We start from the raw sequence: 22,130 nt of genomic DNA on the forward strand, positions 1-22,130 counted from the left end.
TAGAGTTCTTGTCTAAGAAGGACAAAGCCCTGAATTTAAAAATTAGTACTGTCAAAAGTGAAGGAAAAACTGGTATGGTCAGAGTACATTGTATGCAGGTATGAAACATCTTTAAGTGTACAATTAATATGCATAAATAAAAATAATAGAGCAGATGATTATCAAAATCTGGCTTTCAGTTGCAAAGATAAATTGACAAGAATATTTTTATTTTATTTTTTTGTTCACACTGACACCAAACTAAAGATGCGAACACTAGCCTTTAATTTTTATTCTGTCTATGTCTGTCTCATATATTTTCCTTCCAAGAGGAGATATTCTGGACATTGCTTTTGTTCGTTAAATCTGCATCTCCAGATATGACAGGTGACGTAGCCAAAGAGTTTTCCTACCATTTCTCCCTTCCCATTCCCAGTGCTTGCCATAATGGGGTCAACATGGGATTCTATTTTGTTTCATTGCTTCACTGATTTTTGAACAAAGGAGGACAGTCCAAGAATGACCAAAGTCACAAAAAATGATATTTATTATGGATAATATACAGAGAAAGGAATCTGTGTTATCACATGGTAATAATTTTTTTTATCATACTAACATATTACTAAATCAGCATTAGAGAAGTATTAGCATGTAGACTGGGGAACAAAGGTATTATAAAGCAGAAGAGACTATAGATTTGACAGGGCAGTTATACAGGAATCCCTCCAAAATGGAGAACGGATCTTCCTGGATCTGGGAGAGGAGGGAGACATGACAGGGGAAGGAGGTAAGTGATGGCTCAGAGGAGGGAACTGCAGATTGCTGCACAGCTGGAGCCAGACAGCAGAGCTCTTCTTTACACTGGAATGAAACAGAGCTTGTATGCTGGGGGCAAAGAGGCAAACCCATTCAGAACTGGAGTGGTATCGAGGTCCTGTGGATCCACGAGAGATTTCAGGTTGAAGTTCTGTAAAATGGTGGTTAAGAATAAAAACAGCTCCATACGGGCCAGGCCTTCTCCAGCACATATCCGTTTGCCTGAAATTTTTGTAAAAAATAAAAAAACAAGTCAAAGCAGGAAATATCTCTATGTATGTAAGTGTGAGAGTATGAAGGATTGCATTTGTAACTGGTAAAAGAAAGTGCCATTACTGAATACAAAGAGAGAAGGAAAGCTGTGCAGATACCCAGGAATATATAATCTTCACTAGCACATTTATTTTTTTTAAATCGAAGAATGGTATCACAGGCACACACAAACTTGTAAGTCTAGCAAGGTGACTCATGCAGAAGAATCTTGAGTTGATAACTACTTCGGGCTACATTTTTAAGATCCTCTCTAAAAAAACCCAAAGAAAATCATACTAAACCAAATTATATTTAAAAAACAGATTACTATCTTCATGTAAACCTTTTATTAAGTATTTTTACATGATAAATGCTCTTTTAAAAAATTTTATCCTCTCTTCCCTCTTTTCTCTTTCTCTATGCCAGGCTGGGGGTTTCTAAATTATTATATCATTACTCTAATATGTTCCCTGCTAAAGGAAAGAATCATAACTTTGGAAGAATTTTTGGCTTCCAATCATACTTTTTTCCTGTGGTTGAGATGAGGATTTAATACAGTCTGTCCTCAACCTTAAGAACTACTCCCATTCTTTCTCTTTTAGTATTATCCCTACTAATCAGAAAGGACTGTGACCATGTGTTTTAAGATTACCTCTAAACCTTTGTATCTGTAGAATAATAAAAATGTAGGAGTAGAGGGCATAGACCTACCCGTGACTCCAAGTGGAATTCATCACATATAAAACTAGTGGTAGGAAATACTGCTTTCCAAGTCAACTCAGAAGTCAAATCTTGACACCGTCATTAACTACCCATGTGGGGTAAGTTAGTAAAATATCTGAGCCTTATTTTCTTCAAATATTAAATGGAAATGCTAATAATTCCTTCATGAAATGTTGGTGAGAAATTAAAATAATAATAGATTTGGATTTATTGCAATTTTAATCAAGGTTTCATTATTTATTTATAAAAAGTTTGAGTCTCAGATTTCAATGATACACTTTGAATGTTCTAGAGACATCTATGTTTTTCTAAGAAAACCCATTCATATTGCTCATGTGAACTGTCCCCAGAAAAAGAATGAACACTTTTTGCATTTTAATATTGACAACCCAACTATCCATTTCATCATAAAATTACAAAGTTTAAGTACTACATCATGAAATTCCTTTTAGCTATGATACATTTCCTACAGACATCAAGACCCAGACCACATTTCATGTCCTTTCTTGTGCTCTTTGTGTCCCTTCAAGCCATAAAATCCTCCCCTCATTCAGCTTCCCAAATATCATATTCAGATTTTCACTGACACTCAAATAATTTGAAACCATAATTTTCTCATTATTTAAAATGTTTCCCTTTGTGTAAAAAAGAAGTGAATTTTTGAAGAGAGATCACTGCCTTTCCCATGGTATCTATATGACAGATGTAAAACAGATATCAAAGGTGAGGTCATTAGTTGGGTGCCAATGACTCATGCCTAAAATCCAACTACTCAGGAGGCTGAGATCAGAGGATCGTGATTAGAAGTGAGCCTGGGGTAAGAAAGTCCCTGAGACTCTTACCTGCAATTATTCACCAAAAAGCAGAAGTACAGCTGTGGCTAAAAGGGCTCAAAGTGGCTTTGAGCAACAAAGGTCAGGAAGAGGGCCCAAACCCTGACTTCAAGCCCCACAACTGACAATAAAAATACCCCAAATCCAAACACAAAACAAAAGACAAAAAGTCACAGTGTCAGTGAAGGAAGGCTGCTCCCTGGCCAGACACATAGCACACAGACTGCAGGTGTGGGGATACAATATCCAGACACATGTCTTAGACTGAAAGAAGAGCAGAGTGCTCCGTGATCATTGTGGGAAATGTACCAATATTTGACAGTTTCTGACACTTTTAAGAATAAATGTTTTGTTCTTGTGGTTCATGACTTTCTTAAAAATGTTCTGCTCTGCTTCCATCTACTCTCTGTCCGTGTTGAAGTACCTTAAATACCTTAAAATGTTGCTTAGGCTATTTTCTGTTTAATAATCAAGTTCAAGAAAGTGACAAATGAGTTAATACTCCACCCACAAATCCTCATGTCTTGTCATCTGTGATGATCTTCCCTCACTGCCCTTTGGTGTTCTTCTGTGACTTTTGGGAGAGATTCATTCTATAGAGAAGCCTGGGGGTGACAAATGCCACAAAAAGATGTGGGAGGGACCTCTGATGAGATCATCTTTTTTATTGTGAGTGAAGGCAGTCTAAATGAGTTTTACTGTTTAGGAAGAGATCATTATGATATAAGTAAAGAGAGAATGCCATAATTGCTTGCTTACCTTGTTGAACTTGGAAGAAATGCACAGAGAAACTGAGGTCTCGCTAATATGATCAAACAGTGGAGATGCATCATGAACAGAAAAGTGCATTGGCATTGAGAGTGCTGCTCCTACTCCGGAGCTTATGGGAAATACGCCAGCCCCAAGGAGGCTTTATGTAAATTCCAACTGACATCCCCCCCAAAGTTATCCTGAGGTATGGAAATGAAATTTTATTACCTGCTGAGAAAGGCATAAAGTAGTTACTTTTCTTAAAGTTACCACTTTCATCCAGAAAGTGGCCAGGGTCAAACTTGTCTGGATTGGGGAATTCCTTGGGGTCATGCAGCACAGATGTCAGTGATGTCAATATGGTTGTGCCCTGGGAACAATACACACAGATAACATAAGCTAATTAGATAGATAGATAGATACATAGAGAGAGAGAGAGAGAGAGAGAGAGAGAGAGAGAGAGAGAGAGAGAGAGATCTACATAGATCGATACATATATATACCTAGATCTGTATAAACCTATATATATAAAGTATATATATATGTATATATGCATATATATATACTTTATATATATATGCATATATATGTATATAAAGCAAGGTGCCAGAGGATCACACCTGTAATCCTAGATACTCAGGAGGCTGAAATCTGAGGACTGCAGTTCAAATAGTGTTCAGGTGGGAAAGCCCATGATGCAGTTATCTCCAATTAATCACTAGAAAAACAGAAGTGGCACTGTGGGTCAAAATAGCAAACCACTAGCCTTGAACAAAAAAGGTCAAGGACAGTGCTCAGGCTCTGAGTTCAAGCTCCATGACCCTCCCCCCCCAAAACCAGAAAACAAATAGCTAAAGCAGTGACAGATACAATGAAAATCACTTAGTTCAATCCTCTGGTCTATAGGTAATGAAGACTTCCAACCAATTAACTGGCTTCAGAACCAATAAATATCAACACAGAATGTGTGGAAAAAGGCAAGTATCTCCAAAGTTTAACAATTCCATAGCCGTAGACCTAAAAGATATTGAAGAAGATTAAGCCCAAAGAACTCAAAAGTATGATTACAAGAAAAATATTTCAACAAAAAGATTTCAATACAATACAAAGAATAAGTATAAAAAATGAGTGAATTTGAAGTGGATACAAATAAACAGCTGGATGAAGTAAGACAAACAATGCAATGTATAAATGAGGAGTTCAATAAAGATACAGAAATATTAAAAAATAGTTAAACTAAAATTTTGGAAATAAAAAGCTATATGAATAAAAAAACTAAATAGAAAAGAGTGGATGAAAATGAAACAATATCAGAGAGCAAGGAAAAAATAGATATATTAGAATAGTCAGATGAAGAACTAGGTGAAAAGAAAAGTATGAAAAGATTATACAAGCCTACCTGGGAAACTTGAAAGATCAAACCTATGGAAAATAGGCATAGAGGCTGAAGAAAAGTTCCGTGGTAAAGGACTTGAAAACATAGTCAATAAAATGATGTGAGAATGTTGCCGAAATCATTTTTGGGCGGTGGGGCGTGGGGGGGGGTTCCAGTCGTGGGGCCTGAACTCTGGGCCTGGGCGCTGTCCCTCAGCTCTTCAACTCAAGGCTAGTGCTCTACCACTTGAGCCACAGTGCCACTTCTGGATTTTTTCTTTTTGCTTATGTGGTGTTGAGGAATCGAACCCAGGGCCTCGTGCATGCAAGGCAAGCACTGTACCACTGTGCCACCTTCCCAGCCCTTCCAAAATCTTTAACAATACAAGAGGCTTTTAGAACAGCAAACAGATCATATAAAAAAAGAATCACTCCAAGGCACATTATAGTTCAAAATGAAATATTCAGAAACAGTAAAGAGTACTGACAGCTGCCGAAGAAAAGCAATGAGTCATCTATGGTGGCAAGCCCATCACATAACACCAGATTTCACAACAGCAGAAACCTTAAAAGCAAGAAGGGCATAAAACAATAGAAGGTCAACAACCTCCCATCTAGAATACAATGGCTGCATTTGCTTACCTGTCCTTCCTCCATTCCTGTGCCCCTACATGTCCCTACTCCAGTGTTTCCATTGCCTGGTATCCATTTTGATAAAAATATGGAATGATTCACAAATTTGAGAGTCACCCTTCTGCAGGGGCCATGCTAATCTTCTCTGTATGTGCTGCCTAAGACAGCACCACAGTAAAAATTTTAATACATAAAAAGAAGAAACCTAGGCATTCACACTGTGAGAGCACAGGAGGATACTTTGGGGAGAACACAAAGGTTCAATGCCTATGTGCATCTGATCATACAAAGAAATATTTATTGGAATGAACTCCAGGAAATGAAAATGGGGGTTTCTTCCTTCTTTTGCTGTTTTTTGTTTTCGTCCTCTTTGTTCTGTTTGTTCATTTAGCTTTCTTGGGAGTGTAAGGGGAGGCACAGAAATGAAGGGACAAAGGGTGAACAAATGCATCAGTGGCACTCACCAGACACTATGTTCAAAATGAACTATACAACTTGTGGATGGGGATGGGAAGGAAAAACTGGGAGAGAGCCAAGGAAGGGGTGGCAGTGTCCAAGAAGAAACCTGCTCTATCTGAATTATGTAACTGTAACCCCTCTGTACATCACCTGTATAATTAAAACTTTTCAAAGAAAAAGAATCATTACAGAGAATAGATCTGATTATGTAAGTAAGAACACAGGGTAAACTTCCTAATGTTATTTATTTTTTAAAAATCTACTTAAGATACCAAAATTGACTGTGAAATACCAAGCTTGTAAGCTTTTGTTTGTTTGTTTTTGTGGGAGGGTCCAGTCGTTGGCCTGAACTCTGGACCTGGGCCTCAGCTCTTCAGCTCAAGGCTAATGCTCTAACACTTGAGCCACAGCACCACTTCTGGCTTTTTTCTTTTTGCTTATGTGGTGCTGAGGAATCAAACCCAGTACCTCACGCATGCAAGACAAGCACTCGACCACTGAGCCACTTTCCCAGCCAAAGCTTGAAATCTTTTCTATCAATCATAATGAAACAAAGTTGACCACTAAAATCTATTTTGTTTTATACCATCCTGGCAGCCAGTGCAAAAATTCAACAAAGCACAATTATAGGCACAGGAATTGGAAAAGCAAGTATAAATTATTAAACCAGATATTATGGTAATACACCCTAATGTTCCAAACAAATCTACAGATAATTCATTAGCAATGACTAGTAAATTTCATGAGTTTACATTTCATGATGTCATCAGAATGATTAAAGCAGTTATGTTTCTATATATCAGGTACAAATGATAGCAAAGGCACCATAAAAATATTATCAATCAAGCCATGCATTGGTGGCTCATGTCTGTAATCTTAGCTACTCAGGAGGCTGAGATCTAAGGATCATGGTTCAAAGCCAGCCCAGGCAACAAAGTCCATGAGTCTCTTATCTCCAGTTAACCACCAGATAACTGGAAGTGGAACTGTGGTGCAAACTGGTAGAGCACTAGCTTGAGCAAATGAGCTCATGGACAGTGCACAGGCCAACAAACACCAAGCCAATGAAAAAATAAAATAGTAATAGGCAAAATTCTATGCATTTAAACAAAGTCTATGAATATATTTGTAATCAACTCTATTGAAAACAAAATATTACTTGGAAAATAAAGCAAAGCACAGGTAAATTGGAAGCATGACTCATTCATGAACTGAAGAAATCAAGGTAACATTTTCCCCCAAACTTATCTATAACTTTACTGGAGGTGTAACATACATCCCAGCAGAACATATTGGGAAATTGATAAATAATAAGCTTTTGCATTCATTTGGAAATACAAAAACTAAGCATAGCCAAAAATTCAAGGAGAAGGAGAAGGAAAAGCAGGAGGAGAGGGAGGAGAAAAGGGAGAAGGAAGAAGAGAAGGAGGAGGAGGAGAAGGAGGAGGAGGAGAGGAGGAGGAGGAGGAGGAGGAGGAGGAGGAGGAGGAGGAGGAGGAGGAGGAGGAGGAGGAGGAGGAGGAGGAGGAGGAGGAGGAGGAGGAGGAGGAGGAGGAGGAGGAGGAGGAGGAAGAAGAAGACAACAAGGAGAAGAAGTCCCCAAAACAAAAAGAATTTAAGGGGCAGAACAAAGTTGGGATTCACAGTGTGGGAAACCAGGCATAATTTCCCATGTATATACAACCCCAATCTTGTATAACACAACCTCTCCTGAGCAGACAACTGTGACACTTTTGCAGCTCTCTCATGTGGAGGAGAGGAATCCTGCAGTGACCTCAAGAACTCAGGCTCCCTATGGAGGCTCAGCAGAAAAGAAACAAGCTCACCTTGGGAATGATGTAGTCTCTGAACTTAATGTCACGGGTCACTGCATGGGGCACGTTCATGGGCACAAGATCAATGTATCTCTGGATCTCATGCAGCACAGCATCTGTGTAGGGCATTTGGCTCCTGTCCTGCATGCAGGGGCTGCGGTGCCTGCCAATCACATGGTCAATCTCTTCCTTCACTTTAGCTGGTGAGACATAATAAGAAATGGTGGAACAGGAGGAAAGTGACACATTGATCATAGTAAGTACATAAATTGTGATTTGAAGTAAAAAAAAATTCATGCCCCATGGAGTATTAATACTTCAGCATGTACACACATCCTCCTCCTACTTAGTAGCCTTATAATAAGTTAATCAAGCCATAGAGGTTAGTTCCTTGTTAAGAAAAACACAGAAAACCAAAAAGACTATTAATGTACACGTAATATACTTTTTATTGAAGTAAAATACCTTTATTTAATATACCTTTATTTAATATATAAGAAGTATATTATCATAGGAACTATATACACATAAAGCTGTAATAATAAAACATTGCAAAATAAAGGGAGTAAAATATTAACAATAAAAGTACATTTTTGAAGACACTAATATCTTCAATTATATCTCCAGATTTCACAAATCTCCACAAATATGAATGGTAATTCATGGGCTATCCAATATAAATCGTTCTAAGTATGCCTTTTAAGATGTTAATAAAATATTCCCATTTTGTTCAAATTCAGAAATATTTTTGTTGATAAAAGATAATTTTACAGTAAAATGACGTTCAAATTCTATTAGTTTATGGATAATAGGTAAATAATGTGTTTTTAAAAAAAGTTTAGTTCTTCTGTAGTTGATATGAATAGAAAAATACATTTCAAACACTAAACAGGACACAATTAAGTAAAACTATTAATGAATGTATACTAAAGGGACTGACTTTGGTCCAGACACATTGTAATGAATGAAAGGCTGTGCTGAATTGAAACCACTTTGTACAGCTATTTAATAATAAAAATGAAAATCTTTGTATGCATCTATGGAAGTATCAGCATTAAATACTTTTGTACAATACATGTAAACTAATAAAAATGCAAAAGAAATGACAGTCCTCAAAGAAAAAGAAGAAATAAACATTATTTTTTATTTTTAAATAATTATAAATTAAGGATTATACAAATAGTGTATATCTTTGTGTATGCATGTGTACAGTGTACAGTACTACTCCCATTGTTGAACCACTTTCTGATGATATCCATATTGGGCATCCTAGAATCTGCTTTGGAAAATTATGTTCATTTTTTAAACAATGATGCTTTCATTTTTCTTTTACTGGACCTAGAGCTTGAATTCAGGGTCTGGGTGCTATCCTTGAGCTTCTTTGTGATCAATAATATGTACTTTGTGCTCGACCACTTGAGCCAAAACACCACTCCTGGCTTTTTCTGAGTAGTTTATTGGAGATAAGAGTCTCATTGACTTTAATACCTGGCCTGGCTTCAAATTTCAATCCTCATATCTCAGCCTCCTGAGTACATAAGAATCCAGGCGGGACCACCCGTGCTCAATGCCCAGTTGATTTTTTAATCACTTTTAGAGAATATTTATTGATACCCTAACATGTGAGAGTGAAATGTGCATTCACATCTCTGTCTTATATATTTAACCACATCTACAAATAGGCACATAGAGATAAACGTATGTTTCCCCTTACTTCATTCACAACAATATACTAGATATAACATCAGTTTTTGAGCCAATATTCACAGTTTCAATCATTCTGGCTCAGCAATATTGTTCCCTGGGTGTAAATTAGAATTGCATTCCATTTATTGTACTTCCCTTTTCTTTCTTATCAGTCAGTTCATGATTTTCTATTTCCTGAGTTAGAATTATTTGCAAATGCACAAATAGTTGTGTAAAACATCTAGCAATTCATGGTCAGTAAGTCAGAATTCTGAGACTCTTGTCCCTGTCTCCTTCCTTCCCTCCTTGCTTCATTGGTTTCTGGTTTGTTCTGATGTGGGTGTTTTCTAATTTTGTAGCAGCCTCAGTGAGCTTGAGAGTACCCCATAACCTTCTTGTCCCAGTTTCTGGAGTCCCTGATTTCCTTGACTTGGTTTTAGAAAATGGAACAACATGCATTATAGCATATTGTGTGAAAAAAGAGAAAATGTGGTAAAAAGTTTATGGCTGATTTGGAAGTCTACTCTCCCATCTTTCCTCTTTACTCTAAGGAGTTTTGATGCAATCCCATCATCTCTTGATATCTGACCTAGTTGTATCTTTCTGAAACTTGTGATGATCTTCTTTCTAACCCTGGTATTCTGGAATGCTACAACTTTATGCTGAGTGAAGGCTTTTATCCCTTTATTCTGCTGGACACTTGGAGAGTATTTTTTTTTTTATCAAATTGGTAAAATATGGAGGTTCTTAGAGTTCTTCATTCTGGAAGAATGTCAGGAAAAAAGACAGATAGAAAGTTGTGCATCACCTGGAGGGGATGTGGCCAAAAGGGAACCCTACTGCATTGTTGGTGGGAGTGTAAACTTGTTCAACCACTTTGGAAAGCAGTATGGAGGATCCTAAAAAGACTACACATAGAGCTCCCCTATGACCCAGCAATCCCACTTTTGGACATTTACCCAAACAATCACGAACAAGGCTATACTGAATCTACCAGCACAACTATGTTTATCGCAGCATTATTCACCATGGTGAAGATATGGCACTCATCCAGGTGACCCTCAGTAGCTGAATGGATCAGAAAAATGTGGTATAATATACATATATATATTATATATAACTAGTATATGTCTATGACTAGCACAAAAGGTCAAAAGCTATATACATATGACCATACAAGATGATGCTAAGTGAAATGACCCCAAAGATAGGGACACAAGAAGTTTTATCTTTTTGCTGTTGTTTTTAATGTATTTATAATGTAGTATGTGATATTTTTGTTTCTTTCTATGTTCTTCCCCCATGGTATAACCCCTGTCTTCACTGTATTTGATTCCAGTGCCCTGCATCTTGTATATACATTTTTCTAATTTGGGGAGGGGAAGGGAAATAACAAAATGCTGAAATAAGGATACAGGTTGACCCTTGTAACAATGAAATGTACAAGACACTATGTTGAAAACTAACTTTACAACTTCAGGGGTGGTGGAGGGAGGAGTTGGAGGTAGGGAGAGAAGGAACGGTAGGGGAAAAACAAAAGAAGAGGTAACAATGCTCCATAGGAAATTTACTCATTACCTTTTTCATGTAAATGTAATCCCTCTGTACAGTACCTTTACAATAAAATATATATACAAAAAAGTTATGCATCATAAACAAGAGGGCTTGGCAAGACCTCTCAACTTTATACTTCACTGTCTTTACTCAAAAAAATTTTTTTGCATTTTTTTATTGTGAAAATACTGTACAGAGGGGTTACAATTACATGAGCAAGATAAGGAGTACATTTCTTATCAAGCATTGTAGCCTCCTCCTTTGTTTCCCCTTCCCATCCCCTACTCCCACCTAACCCATATCCCCCCCCCCACCAAAGTTGTAAAGTTCCTTTTCAACATAACAACTTGTATGTCTCATTGTTGCAATGTTTACCCAAAATTTCTGAGTACAGAGTTCTTAGTACAGAGAGAGAGAGAGAGAGAGTTTTTTTGGTGTGGAGAGGGAGTTTTTCGTTTCACATGAGGAGTAGAGGTGTGATAAGAATATGAAATTGGAGAGTCTGTTTGCTAAATTCTTTTCTATCTTCTTTGATACTTGTTACTTCTAAGTAGGAAACTTTATGAGGTTGGGGATGTAGCTTAGTGGTAGAGTGCTTGCCTACCATGCATGAAGCCCTGGGTTTCATTCTTCAGTATCAGATACACAGAAGCAGGCAGAAGTGGAATTATAGCTCAAGTGTAGAGTGACAGCCTTGAGCAAAAGAAGCTTAGGGACAGTGACTAGCCCTGAGTTCAAGCCCCAGGACTGGCAACATAAAAAAGGGGGCGGGGAACTTTATGGGAATTTTGGACACATAGCTTGGTTTTCCTTCCCTCAGAACTTTTCCTGTTACCACATTTAGGTGAAAGCAACATGTGTCTGGCTCAGTTGTTTTATCACAATTACATCTACTCTGAGTATCAGATTTTGGTAGACATCTTATCCAGTCTTATCCAGTTAGTATTCTCTTCTCCTTTTTGTTGTGAGAGGACTAATTCTCATTGAAATTATTTTATACTTACTTCCTAAATCTTTACATACTGTTTACACACCTAAAACTCTAGAAAATGTTCCGGATTGGAATTTATCTCATACATCCTCATTAATTTCTAGGACTTGTACTTATGCATTGGTGCCCTATATAGGGCAACACTAGAATTGTTAAAATGAGGAAAGATATATAGAAGAACCTATAATAAAGCTGGAGTTTTGGGTGTAAAATCAATATGTTATTGTATGTCAATTTATGATATAGTAGTTTTCCAACAATTATCTGCCAGAAAATCCAGACACAAGACAGAGTCTCGCTGCTTTTCCTACTACATTGTTCTCATCACTTCTCTCTGATTTCAGCTGATGTTGAGCTGTGAGACATACCTGACAAGGCAAATCACTAGCAGCATCTTTCCTATATCTTCTGAAGTTTCACCTAGGTCTCCCCCTGTGCTCCTACCTGTGACTTGAGGGTGCTTCAGCAGGAGCAGCAGGGAGTATCTCAGTGTTGTGCTCGTCGTTTCTGTCTCAGCACCAAATAAATTAGTTGCAAGTATTGTCAAACCTTCATTAGTAAATTCCGATGGCTCCTTGTGATTTTCCTGCTCCTAAGATTTGATGCAATTATATTATTTACCAGCACATGTGATGACAGTGAATTCAGTATCTCACAGTGGTATGAAGTTGGAGAGTAAAGGAATACGAGCAATGCACAATTGACAGTGGGATGGTGACTAGTTTAGACTAAGTAAGGCTTCAGGCCTCCTGGCTGTCCTTACTCTAATCTGGTGCTGTGACTGTATTTGAGGTCATGAAACTCATCATTCATTTAAGCTATTAATAACTGAATTTTCTCTAAATATTAAAAGATTAGAAAATTGAATACTAGAAGTAGGAAAGTTAGGGACATAAGTGTTGTAAGCCTGAAGCAAAATCTGCAATTAAACTTTTTTTTTTTTTGCAGTTGATGTTATTGAACAGTGTGTGGGCATTGTCCTTGAGCTTCTTTTCTCAAGGCTAGTGCTATACCACTTGAACCACAGCTCCACTTCCCACTATTTTCTGTTTAATTTGGAGATAAGAGTCTCAAAGACTTTTATGTCAAGGCTGCCTTCAAACTTTGATCCTTAGATCTCAGCCCCTTGATAGTAGTTTTACAAGCATGGCTCCTAATTGCAATTTAACATCTTGTATCACACATTTACATATGCTCAATATTGCTTGTGAAAATTCTAAAAGGCAGCAAAACCTTGGAGTCACAAGGAATGAGAATGGGTTCATCAAAACACGATGAGTCAGCAGATGGGAAGCACCAAGTCAGGTGGTCTAGGGAACCTGAGAAGGAATGACTAGGAATGCATGAGCTGAAGTGACACTAATCATGAAGACAAAAAGTGTTCACATTAACTTGTCATTGGCACAAAGGAGAGAGGATGGATGAAGCAGTGCCAAGGACTGAGAAGATGGCCCAAAACCAACTTGTCAACAAGGCTGCAATTTTAGATGTTGAATGAGGAAATCATTAAATGGTCAAAATACATCATTTTCTAACTGGTCACTGGGCCAACATTAAATCCATCATGCTTTTGTAATCTCCAGATGACTTACAGCATGTCTAATAATATGTAATTAAAACAATGAAAATGAATGGATCCTCTCAACAATTGTACTTTCTTGGAAAAGGGTCATCTCCTTTGACTATATCAACATCACATGCTTTGAAAGCTGGTCAAGTTAAACAAACTTTGGTAATGTCTACTTTATGTACTTTTCTATGATCATCAAATTACAGCTACTCTTAAATCTTGAGGTTGACTTACTCTAGAATAGTATATTCAAACACCAATATTAAAGCTTCCATCTATCATAATAAATTTGGAGATTTAATAGTTGCAGGTCACATAGGCTATTATACTCTAGGCTGCATAAGTGTTGAAATATTAATGGAAATCTAAATGAATAAAAATCTAATGATTCCATGTCATGGACTAAAACACTAATTTTATCTCATATGCTATCATCATGCAGGAGAAGTTAATACTTCTAAGATAAATAAAGAGAAGAGAGTCTGTCAGGAATAGATCTACCATATAAGAAGTGCTAAGGGAAATCAGCTTTCAAGTAGAAACTAAAGCATATTCAACAATAAATTCACACCAAGTCAAGAAATACATATCCTTGTTAAATATAACCATACAGAAAATCTGAATGTTAATTATACTACATTTTTTATTCAACCTCTTTTTAGATTATATATATATATATTTTTAAGGCAAATATAGGAGGCAATAATCATAGATGAATTCTATGGATACCCAATGTATTAAAGATGTAAAGTGTGACAAAAACAACCAAAGAAGGATGCAATTTTAGGGGGGAAGATTAAAAGTGTTCTCAGACACTAATTCACTCTAATTTCACAGTAGACGGTCATAAGTGTGTTATAGTAATCCCATGGTAAATAATAAGGATTCAAATTCGCTTAACTTATTGCAGTATATTATATATGTATATAATATCTATATTATCTATGCATTATCTATATGTATTTTACATATATGTTACATATACAATATACTCATCATATATTTATGTGATAAAACATAAGGAAAACTCTAAAATCTATATAAAGAAGATGAATTAGTAAACATAACAGAAGAGGTGAAATTGATTAAATTACATTATATGCATCAGTAACATATCACAATAGAAGCCTTTGCACAATAAATTTGTTAATAAAAATGAGAAAAGCATAATAAAATGATATTGTGATATATATTTTTTAAATACCACAATTAAAAATCCTTTATAAAAAAGGTTAACCATGACCAATTAAGGATTATTCCAGAATTATCTCTTCAAAATCAATTCTGACTTAGAGAACATGCATAATATTTACATATTCTATTCTATACAGTATATAATAATGACACCAATCTTTAAATAATGACACATAATTTGCAGGAAAATTGTTTCTATTCACCTGCCATGTGCATTCTGCTTCTTCTTATTATATAATTTCATATAAAAAGAGTAAATGTATTCTCATTATTTGAGAAATTAATTTTAAGTTTCACAGGATGCTTAGTGTAGCTTCCTGTATACAACTGATAACTTCACTTACTTTTTCAAGCACTGCTGGTCTGATGGTTTAAACATTTCAAGTAACACAGACTATTTAATATGTCACAGAATGCTCAAGGATTCAAATAAATGTGATTTTTGATATCTTACCTGTTTCTTCTTAATCAAGAAACAATCAATCATGTCTCTTGGATTGTTAACATCCAGTGATTCTTCATGGTCATTTATTTTCTTCAAAATGTAACTATTTATATCATCAAAATTTTTTAGTAATGTTTTATGACTTCCTGGTAGATAATCAATGAGATCAGGGAAAAGGTTGTAGATCTAAAAGCAAAAGTAATAACTTATTAAATATATTTGCATATACATACTATATACATATTATAGAAAACTTGGCTGTAAATAAAAATGACACATGGCTTCCATCTTGAAGGGAAATTTAGATGGAACATATAAAATGAGAGGGGTTCAAAGGTGCTCTAAAATTTAGTCTCATGATAGAGTGTCTAACTGCTCTGTGATCACATAGTTATTAACTTTTACAGAGTTTAAGACATGCCAAACTCTATAAAACATTGTGAAGATTTTTTGGGGGGCGGGGGTTGGTCGTGGGGCTTGAACTCTGGGCTTGGGTGCTGTCCTTGCGCTCTTCAGCTCAATGCAAGCTCTCTACCGCTTGAGCCACAGCGCCACTTCCATTGTGAAGATTTTTATAGTTTAATTTTGTCATTTCTCCCCAGGCTACCTCTTCATCTAGCAGCATCACAGTGGAATCAGCAAACACTCTGACTCTATTCAGTGATTCCTAGTAGTTTCTATTGTTGCAAATATGCTTCCTCTCTGAGGAAAAATACTTCTGCTCAGTTATAGCTTGTATATGAGATGTCTGAAAACAAACCTGTGGGAAATGTAAGCTTTCAGTAAGCACCTGGATATCCATTGATCCACCAGGCATCTATCAGGACCTGAACAAAGCAATTTATAGGAAAAATCCCTTTGGGATTTAATGGGAGATATCAAATTAATTGCTTGAGTTAATTAGCTTGAGTAAATCCTAAAGGTTTAGACATCTTTCTCAGCTTATTATATTGTTTTTCTTCCATTTCTATTATTATCAGTTAGCTGTCAAAGGTTCTCATTTTGACATGTCCATATGTAAATAAAATGCATTTTTCCATTTGGTGTCAGTACCAGGTTTGAACTCAGAGCCCCAGACTCTTGCTTCAGTTTCTTGGTCATGGCTTGTTTTTGTTGACTTTTTATTTGGGAGATGGATTCTGTCAGACTTCTCTGCCCTGGCAGGCTCAAATCCCTGATCTTCCAGGTCTCACTCTCCTGAGTAACTAACATTTTAGGTATGAGCCAACAAGACCCAGTTTTACAATATATCTAGATGAGACAATAAATCTAGACTCCTCTGCTACTCTCCCTCATCATTTTCTTCCCTGCTTCCCAAACCAATTTCAACAGGCTTCATTTTGGAACTGCTGAAAATGAACTAGACCTTATCTATTAACCTGAGGTAATATCAATTGAAAGTTGATCAAAAATCTTTATATAAAACCAGAAACTTTGAAGCTACTACAAAAATAGAATAGGGAAAATGCTAGAATGTGTGGCTATAGGCTGTAAGTTCCTGAATGGCACTCTACCATTCTTTAGGTAGCACTGTTGGGTCCAAGTGTTCACCTTACTGTTGGCTCTTTATTTAATTTGGGTCTGTTGAAAAAAAAAAAAAAGACAAGTGTTTTCTTAGGAAGAAAAGATCTTGGCTTCACCTGTATCCATGGTGAACTCGCAATCTTGACATTGTCATTGAATTTTTTCATCATGTTCAGGAAGTTCTGGTCTTTATAATCAAAACGATTCTGGAAAACAATGGAGCAGATGACATTGCAGGGGGCACAGCCCAGGATGAAGGTGGGGTCACAGGGTGATCCTGAAGAGTTAGAAACAAATGAAATATACATATGAAATACTGTACTCAGCCTTTGTCATCTTTACCATTTTATTATTGTTTTACTTATAAATTCCTCTAAGAGCCAAATATCCCATTTGAATTAAACCTGCATATCTTTAACCTGGAGCCTGAGTTGGCCAGTACAAACTAACTAGCAAAATAATGTCAGTTCATACTAATTGCCTTTACTTATAGTCTTTCAATCCCAGATATATGCTGTTTTGGAAAAAGAAGACTTTTACATACCTAATAGTCAACCATTCAGAATAGCAATATATCTGTTTCCAAAACCTATAGACTACACAAAACTGAGAAAGACTGTGATGGAATATCAGGTGTCTATAGCTTTTATGAATTACCAATGGAGAGAAACTAAAGAGACATTTTTACCAGAGTTCAAGTACTAGAAGGAACCAAGGTAAAAAGCAGAATACTTTCATGTTTTATGAAGAAAAGGGGAATAACTAATTTTTTAATTTATTATTATTATATTTAAGTACTTGTACAAAGAAGTTCCCATTCTAGAAATCAGTATATGAATGTCTAACAACATTGTAACCCTTCGTTCCTAACCCATCTCTTCTCTCACTAATATTACTAATTTAGTAATAACTAAATTTAAGCCAGTTAATAATGTAAATGTCAGGGAAGGCAAACAAAAACGTAGCATTAATAAATGGGAGGTTGTTTTTCATTTCAAAATTAATAAGTAAATTTCCTCTCCCTAAGGAATAAGTAGACACTAAGTCTAATCAAACACAAAATTTAATTTATGGATAGGACTGAATTTTTGGAATTCTTCAATAAACAATATGTACATATATATTTAAATTTGTCTGCCTCTGAGGTTCTATTATTTGACAGGCTAATTAAAGAAAACATTATTTTTGGCACTCTGTACAATGAAATGGCTATGAGCAAATCATCAACATGTAAAATGCTACTGAGTTTAAACTGAAAGTAAATAGTCATGAATTAAAGACATTGTGAATTGATGTGGGTTTTTTGGATTAAACAAGTGTCATTGAGCTGGTTGCATGTATGTAGGCTAGTTAATGATTGAAATGAGTCTAAGCTCCCAGAAAAATTTTATTATAACTATGAAGGGGGCAGTTATTTGGGAAGTTGTTGAGATTTGCTATGACTGCAGGTGTGACATTCACAGGTTAAGTATGATTTTAAGTCTTTCATTTTATTTGGAACAATGAATTTAAAAAGCCAGGTTGTGTGGAATCCAAGTGGACAATGCTATCCATTGTAACTATAGGTTAGTAGATTTGTTAAGTGAGTAATTAACAGAAGCTTTTAAACATAAAATCCAATACACATGGAGAAAAAGTGACAGACAAAATTGAAAATTGAGCTACAATACACTAAAATAAGACTGGATAAAGAACTGATCATAATAGTTGAAGTATAGCTAATTGAATCATTAAATCAATGTGTGTATTTTACAGATTCATGATAGAGCACATAATTACTCAAAATATATAAATAAAAGTATAAAGTTTGGGGTAAGAAGAAATAATTAATGTTGGGGTATAGCAATTGTGTTTTCAGAGAAATAATTTTTAGATGAATCTTATTGAGACAATAAAGCAAATAAAATCTTATCTTTCACTACTCCATGACTATCCAAAATTCTGGCATGGGTACTGAGAAGTCAATGATAATGAGCATACCATATAGTTGCATCTTTGTGGGGGGTCTCTGAAGGTACACAGGGTCATTACCACCTTGTTCATTTAGCAAGCACGATCATGTAATGGCTACATTTCGAACCCTCAATTATGCTAAGTGGGAAGCATTGCTCCTTAACTCTTCAGAAAAGAAACTCAAAACAACTATTTAGCCAGATACTGGTGTGTTAGGTCTGCCCAGGAGGCCAGAGACTAGAGACCCATTCAGTTGGTTCTCTCCTCTTGAATTCTAGAAGTCCCTGTCCAGCATCTGTAACCCAAGCAACTGGCATGCCTGGGTGCAGTGTGAGGTCCTCCAGACGCTGCGATCATCTCTGCTTACACCGTGGACACATTCCTTCCCCCGCCCTCCCCTATATAATTTTTCTTCTCCCGCCATTATCTCTATTGCTCTGCCCAACTCTATTTTGTGAGGCTCAAGGTTGCTTTCTCCCTCTCTCAATAAACAACACTCTTCCCTTCAACCACTTGAGAGTTTCCTTTTGGCAACCCTTATATGGTGTTGTTCATAAAGAGAGCCCTAGGTACTCAGGGGGCTGAAATCTGGGGATTGTGGTTGGGAACAAGCCCAGGCAAACAAATCGCTGCAAATCTATGATACCTGTACTATCTCACCAGCTAGAAGCTTGAACTGGAGGGATAGCTCAAATGGTAGAGCACCAGCCATGATCTGGGCAAGAGTTTAAAGCCCAGAGTTCAAACCCCAATTACGCCATAAAACAAAAAAGGAAATTTACATTCATGATTTCTGATTAGAAAACAAAAGAATCCATTTCTGAAACAGAAGGGACTTAATGGAGCCTTTTATATTCCTCTCTAAAATAGTGATATAAGCAGCTCCCACCCTTGGTTTTCCTCAACTCCTCCACGAGGCAGCGGGCTTCCTCTTGAACACGCTCTTCAATGCTCCTCTTCCCCATCCCCAAATTCCGCAAGGTCATGAGTGAGAAGCGCCTCATCTCTCTCCATGTGTGTCCATTGCTGAAAATAATTCCTAAATGAAGGGATGCAGAAACATAGATGGAGAGGTCAAGCAAGGAAAAGGAAGCAGACAGATGGCAGGTACAGGGATGGCCAAGCTTTGGCTCTTTTTCCATCCTTCTTATCCACACACCCTCTGCCCACACATAAATATACACACACATGGATATGTACACTTACCAAGGCCTCTGTTAGCTTTTTCAGCTAATGGGAACCTGCCTCTTCCAGAGAACTCCTCCCCATGGTCAATCAGAGCTTCCTTCACTGCTTCATATCCATGCAACACCACAGTGGGCTGCATGCCCAAATACAGAGTGAACACAGGGCCATAGACTTTCGAGAACTGGAAAATGAGAAAAAAAATAGTAGCGAAAGAAGTCACTATTTGCTCCTCAGAGTGAGCCTGAGAAAAACTGATACCATTATTTTATTTTTGTGTTTCTTTATTTTGGCAAACACAACTTAAAATATTTGCAAAGATCATATGTTATAGAGGAGGCTTGTTACAGCTGTCATTTAGAGATGGCCTGCACTGTGCCATGCAATGGAGCAGGGAGTTGATACTCCATTATAACTCATCTTCACATCAAAACACACACAAGCTTGTCATGATTCACAAAGAACAAAGCAGACGGCTGGGGATCTAAATTCATTTCTAGAGGCCCACTGATAATGAATAGACAATTTGTAGTTGAACTCTGCTTATTCAACATTCCATGCTTGAGATATGTTTAATTCTCATTTGTACAACAAACCAGTGGCAGATTACTGCTTTCAGATAACTTCTGAAGCACTTATTCTTGAGAATCTTATTTCCTTTGACAAACAAGGAAAACCGGCAGTTTTCAGTCAGCACAGGTGCTTGTACAGGCAAGTATAGTTTGGGATCTATTGGTATTAGAAACAGAGGGTGTGCCCCAGTACATGAATCATCTTCAAAAACAATTTCTCAACTAGCAACATTCTTTGCCCTAGACAAAAGTTTTATGCAAAAATCCAGATGGATTCTGATACCATTAGTATCCCCTAAATGGTCTCGTGTCTTTATGTTCTCTCATCCTCACAGATATTACCTATCAATCACTCACAGCTTCTCAGAGAAGTTAACTTTCATAATGATGCTGAAAAAAATCAGTGTCTAATATGCTATATGACTTTTTGAATTGACCATTTAATCACAGAACTTTCCTTTCAAAGAACCTTCAGGAAAAAAAAATCATAAACTTCACTATCTAACTAAGCTGGGAAGAACCATCCACAACATTTGCAATTTTGTGGCTGGGATTAAAATAGCCAGTAACTCACTCACATAATACATTACTTCATTCCATGACTAAAATACAAACTTGAAAAGTCACAAGCATGTAACACTTTATACAAGGATTTTGTTTTATGATAACAAATCATGCTATTCTACCTTCAGCAGTACATTGAAAATTAAAAAAATATTCATTTATATCTGTCAGAGACCATTGGACAAATATTAAAAATACTTATCTTGGTCAAAGATTTAGTGATGTCTTTAATGTCAATCTGCAGAGTATTTCCAATAATTGGGAAAGGAGTGGGGCCTGGAGGGAGTTTCCTTCTCCCAGAGTTCTGTCTCCATATTGAAAAGAGAAGAAGACAGGAGAGACCCAGCACCAAGACAACTACTGGACCCATTGAGGCCTTCTCTTCTTCTGAGAGTACTGTGAGCTTGCAGGGCAGACCTTTTATAATGCTCCCTGAAACTGTAGGTGTGCCTCTTCAATGTTTTAGTCATGATTAGGTAGAAGTTTACTTTAATCTCCCTTCTGATTAGACTTTGTCCTGATGATAGAAATAAAAGTAGAATGACCTGTACACATGTCCCTCTTTCCAGAGGGCTCAGAGCTAATTTTGATTTAGTTGCACTTGTTAGCAATCAAATATTGGTACTTAAAATACAAACCTACCTGCTTTCAATGTTCAGCTATGGTTGAGAAGTATTAAAGTCAACAACTTGAACATTATTCAAACATGGTATTCGTTTTTTAAACATTTTTGTTGCTATTCTAAGGTAAATGTACAGAGGGGTTACAATTACATAAGTCAAATAAAGAGTATATTTCTTGATTCTCAGATTAGTGACACGTGGGGAAGTTTTGGAATTTAGAGTATTCTGTATTTTCCAGGAAATGTGTATTTAAACTTGGTTTTTGCTCTATACAACACTTCCAGATGTGTTGTCACTACTGAGACTCTTCAACAAGTTGGTAGAATTGTCCATTGTTATTTCTAACCAAATGTAAAATTCTTCATGCATTTTGAAAAGCCAAATATATATTGAGTACTGACCAAAAGTTGCAGGTCCTTGACCATTGTACAACAGAAAAACGGAAAGCTAAGCTCATTATTATTTTTCTTTTTCTAGTGAGGTAAGGGAGGAGCAGGAGTACAGGTGAACTGTACATTCACTCGATATTCCTCTCTCCACATGACCGCGCCTCCCCTTAGACTGTACCCTGACTCAGACCAGCCAGCTTTCAGCTTCCTAGTATTCACTTTGTTGAACTGTTTGTTAAATGTTCAA

General features: G+C 36.6%; 1 protein-coding gene and 1 pseudogene across 1 annotated transcript; both read right to left on the reverse strand.

The window, feature by feature from the left end:
• Positions 1-643: 643 nt before the first annotated feature.
• LOC138836082 (cytochrome P450 2C19-like) lies at positions 644-21,241 on the reverse strand. Its single transcript, XM_070034564.1, has 9 exons — positions 21,047-21,241; positions 19,757-19,919; positions 19,440-19,589; positions 16,714-16,874; positions 15,083-15,259; positions 12,309-12,456; positions 7,646-7,833; positions 3,582-3,723; positions 644-1,017 (listed from the first exon to the last, which is right to left on the reverse strand). Exons 1-9 carry the CDS (start codon positions 21,239-21,241, stop codon positions 836-838), a joined length of 1,506 nt encoding a protein of 501 aa, XP_069890665.1. The 3' UTR covers positions 644-835.
• On the reverse strand, positions 5,443-5,528 carry LOC138836131 (U6 spliceosomal RNA; annotated as a pseudogene).
• Positions 21,242-22,130: the final 889 nt, after the last annotated feature.

The sequence above is a fragment of the Dipodomys merriami genome, unplaced genomic scaffold, assembly GCF_024711535.1.
Source record: "Dipodomys merriami isolate MVZ:Mamm:240054 unplaced genomic scaffold, mDipMer1.0.p SCAF_249, whole genome shotgun sequence".
Classification (NCBI taxonomy): Eukaryota; Metazoa; Chordata; class Mammalia; order Rodentia; family Heteromyidae; genus Dipodomys; species Dipodomys merriami.

What these genes read in the sequence shown, in the direction of transcription:
- LOC138836082 (XM_070034564.1), bottom strand. Translation starts at nt 21,241, where the DNA reads ATGGGTCCAGTAGTTGTCTTGGTGCTGGGTCTCTCCTGTCTTCTTCTC. An exon ending in TTTTTAATATTTGTCCAATG is followed by an intron (nt 19,920 to 21,046) that starts GTCTCTGACAGA and finishes CTCATTTTCCAG; the next exon opens with TTCTCGAAAGTCTATGGCCC. An exon ending in GGAGTTGAGGAAAACCAAGG is followed by an intron (nt 16,875 to 19,439) that starts GTGGGAGCTGCT and finishes CTAACTCTTCAG; the next exon opens with GATCACCCTGTGACCCCACC.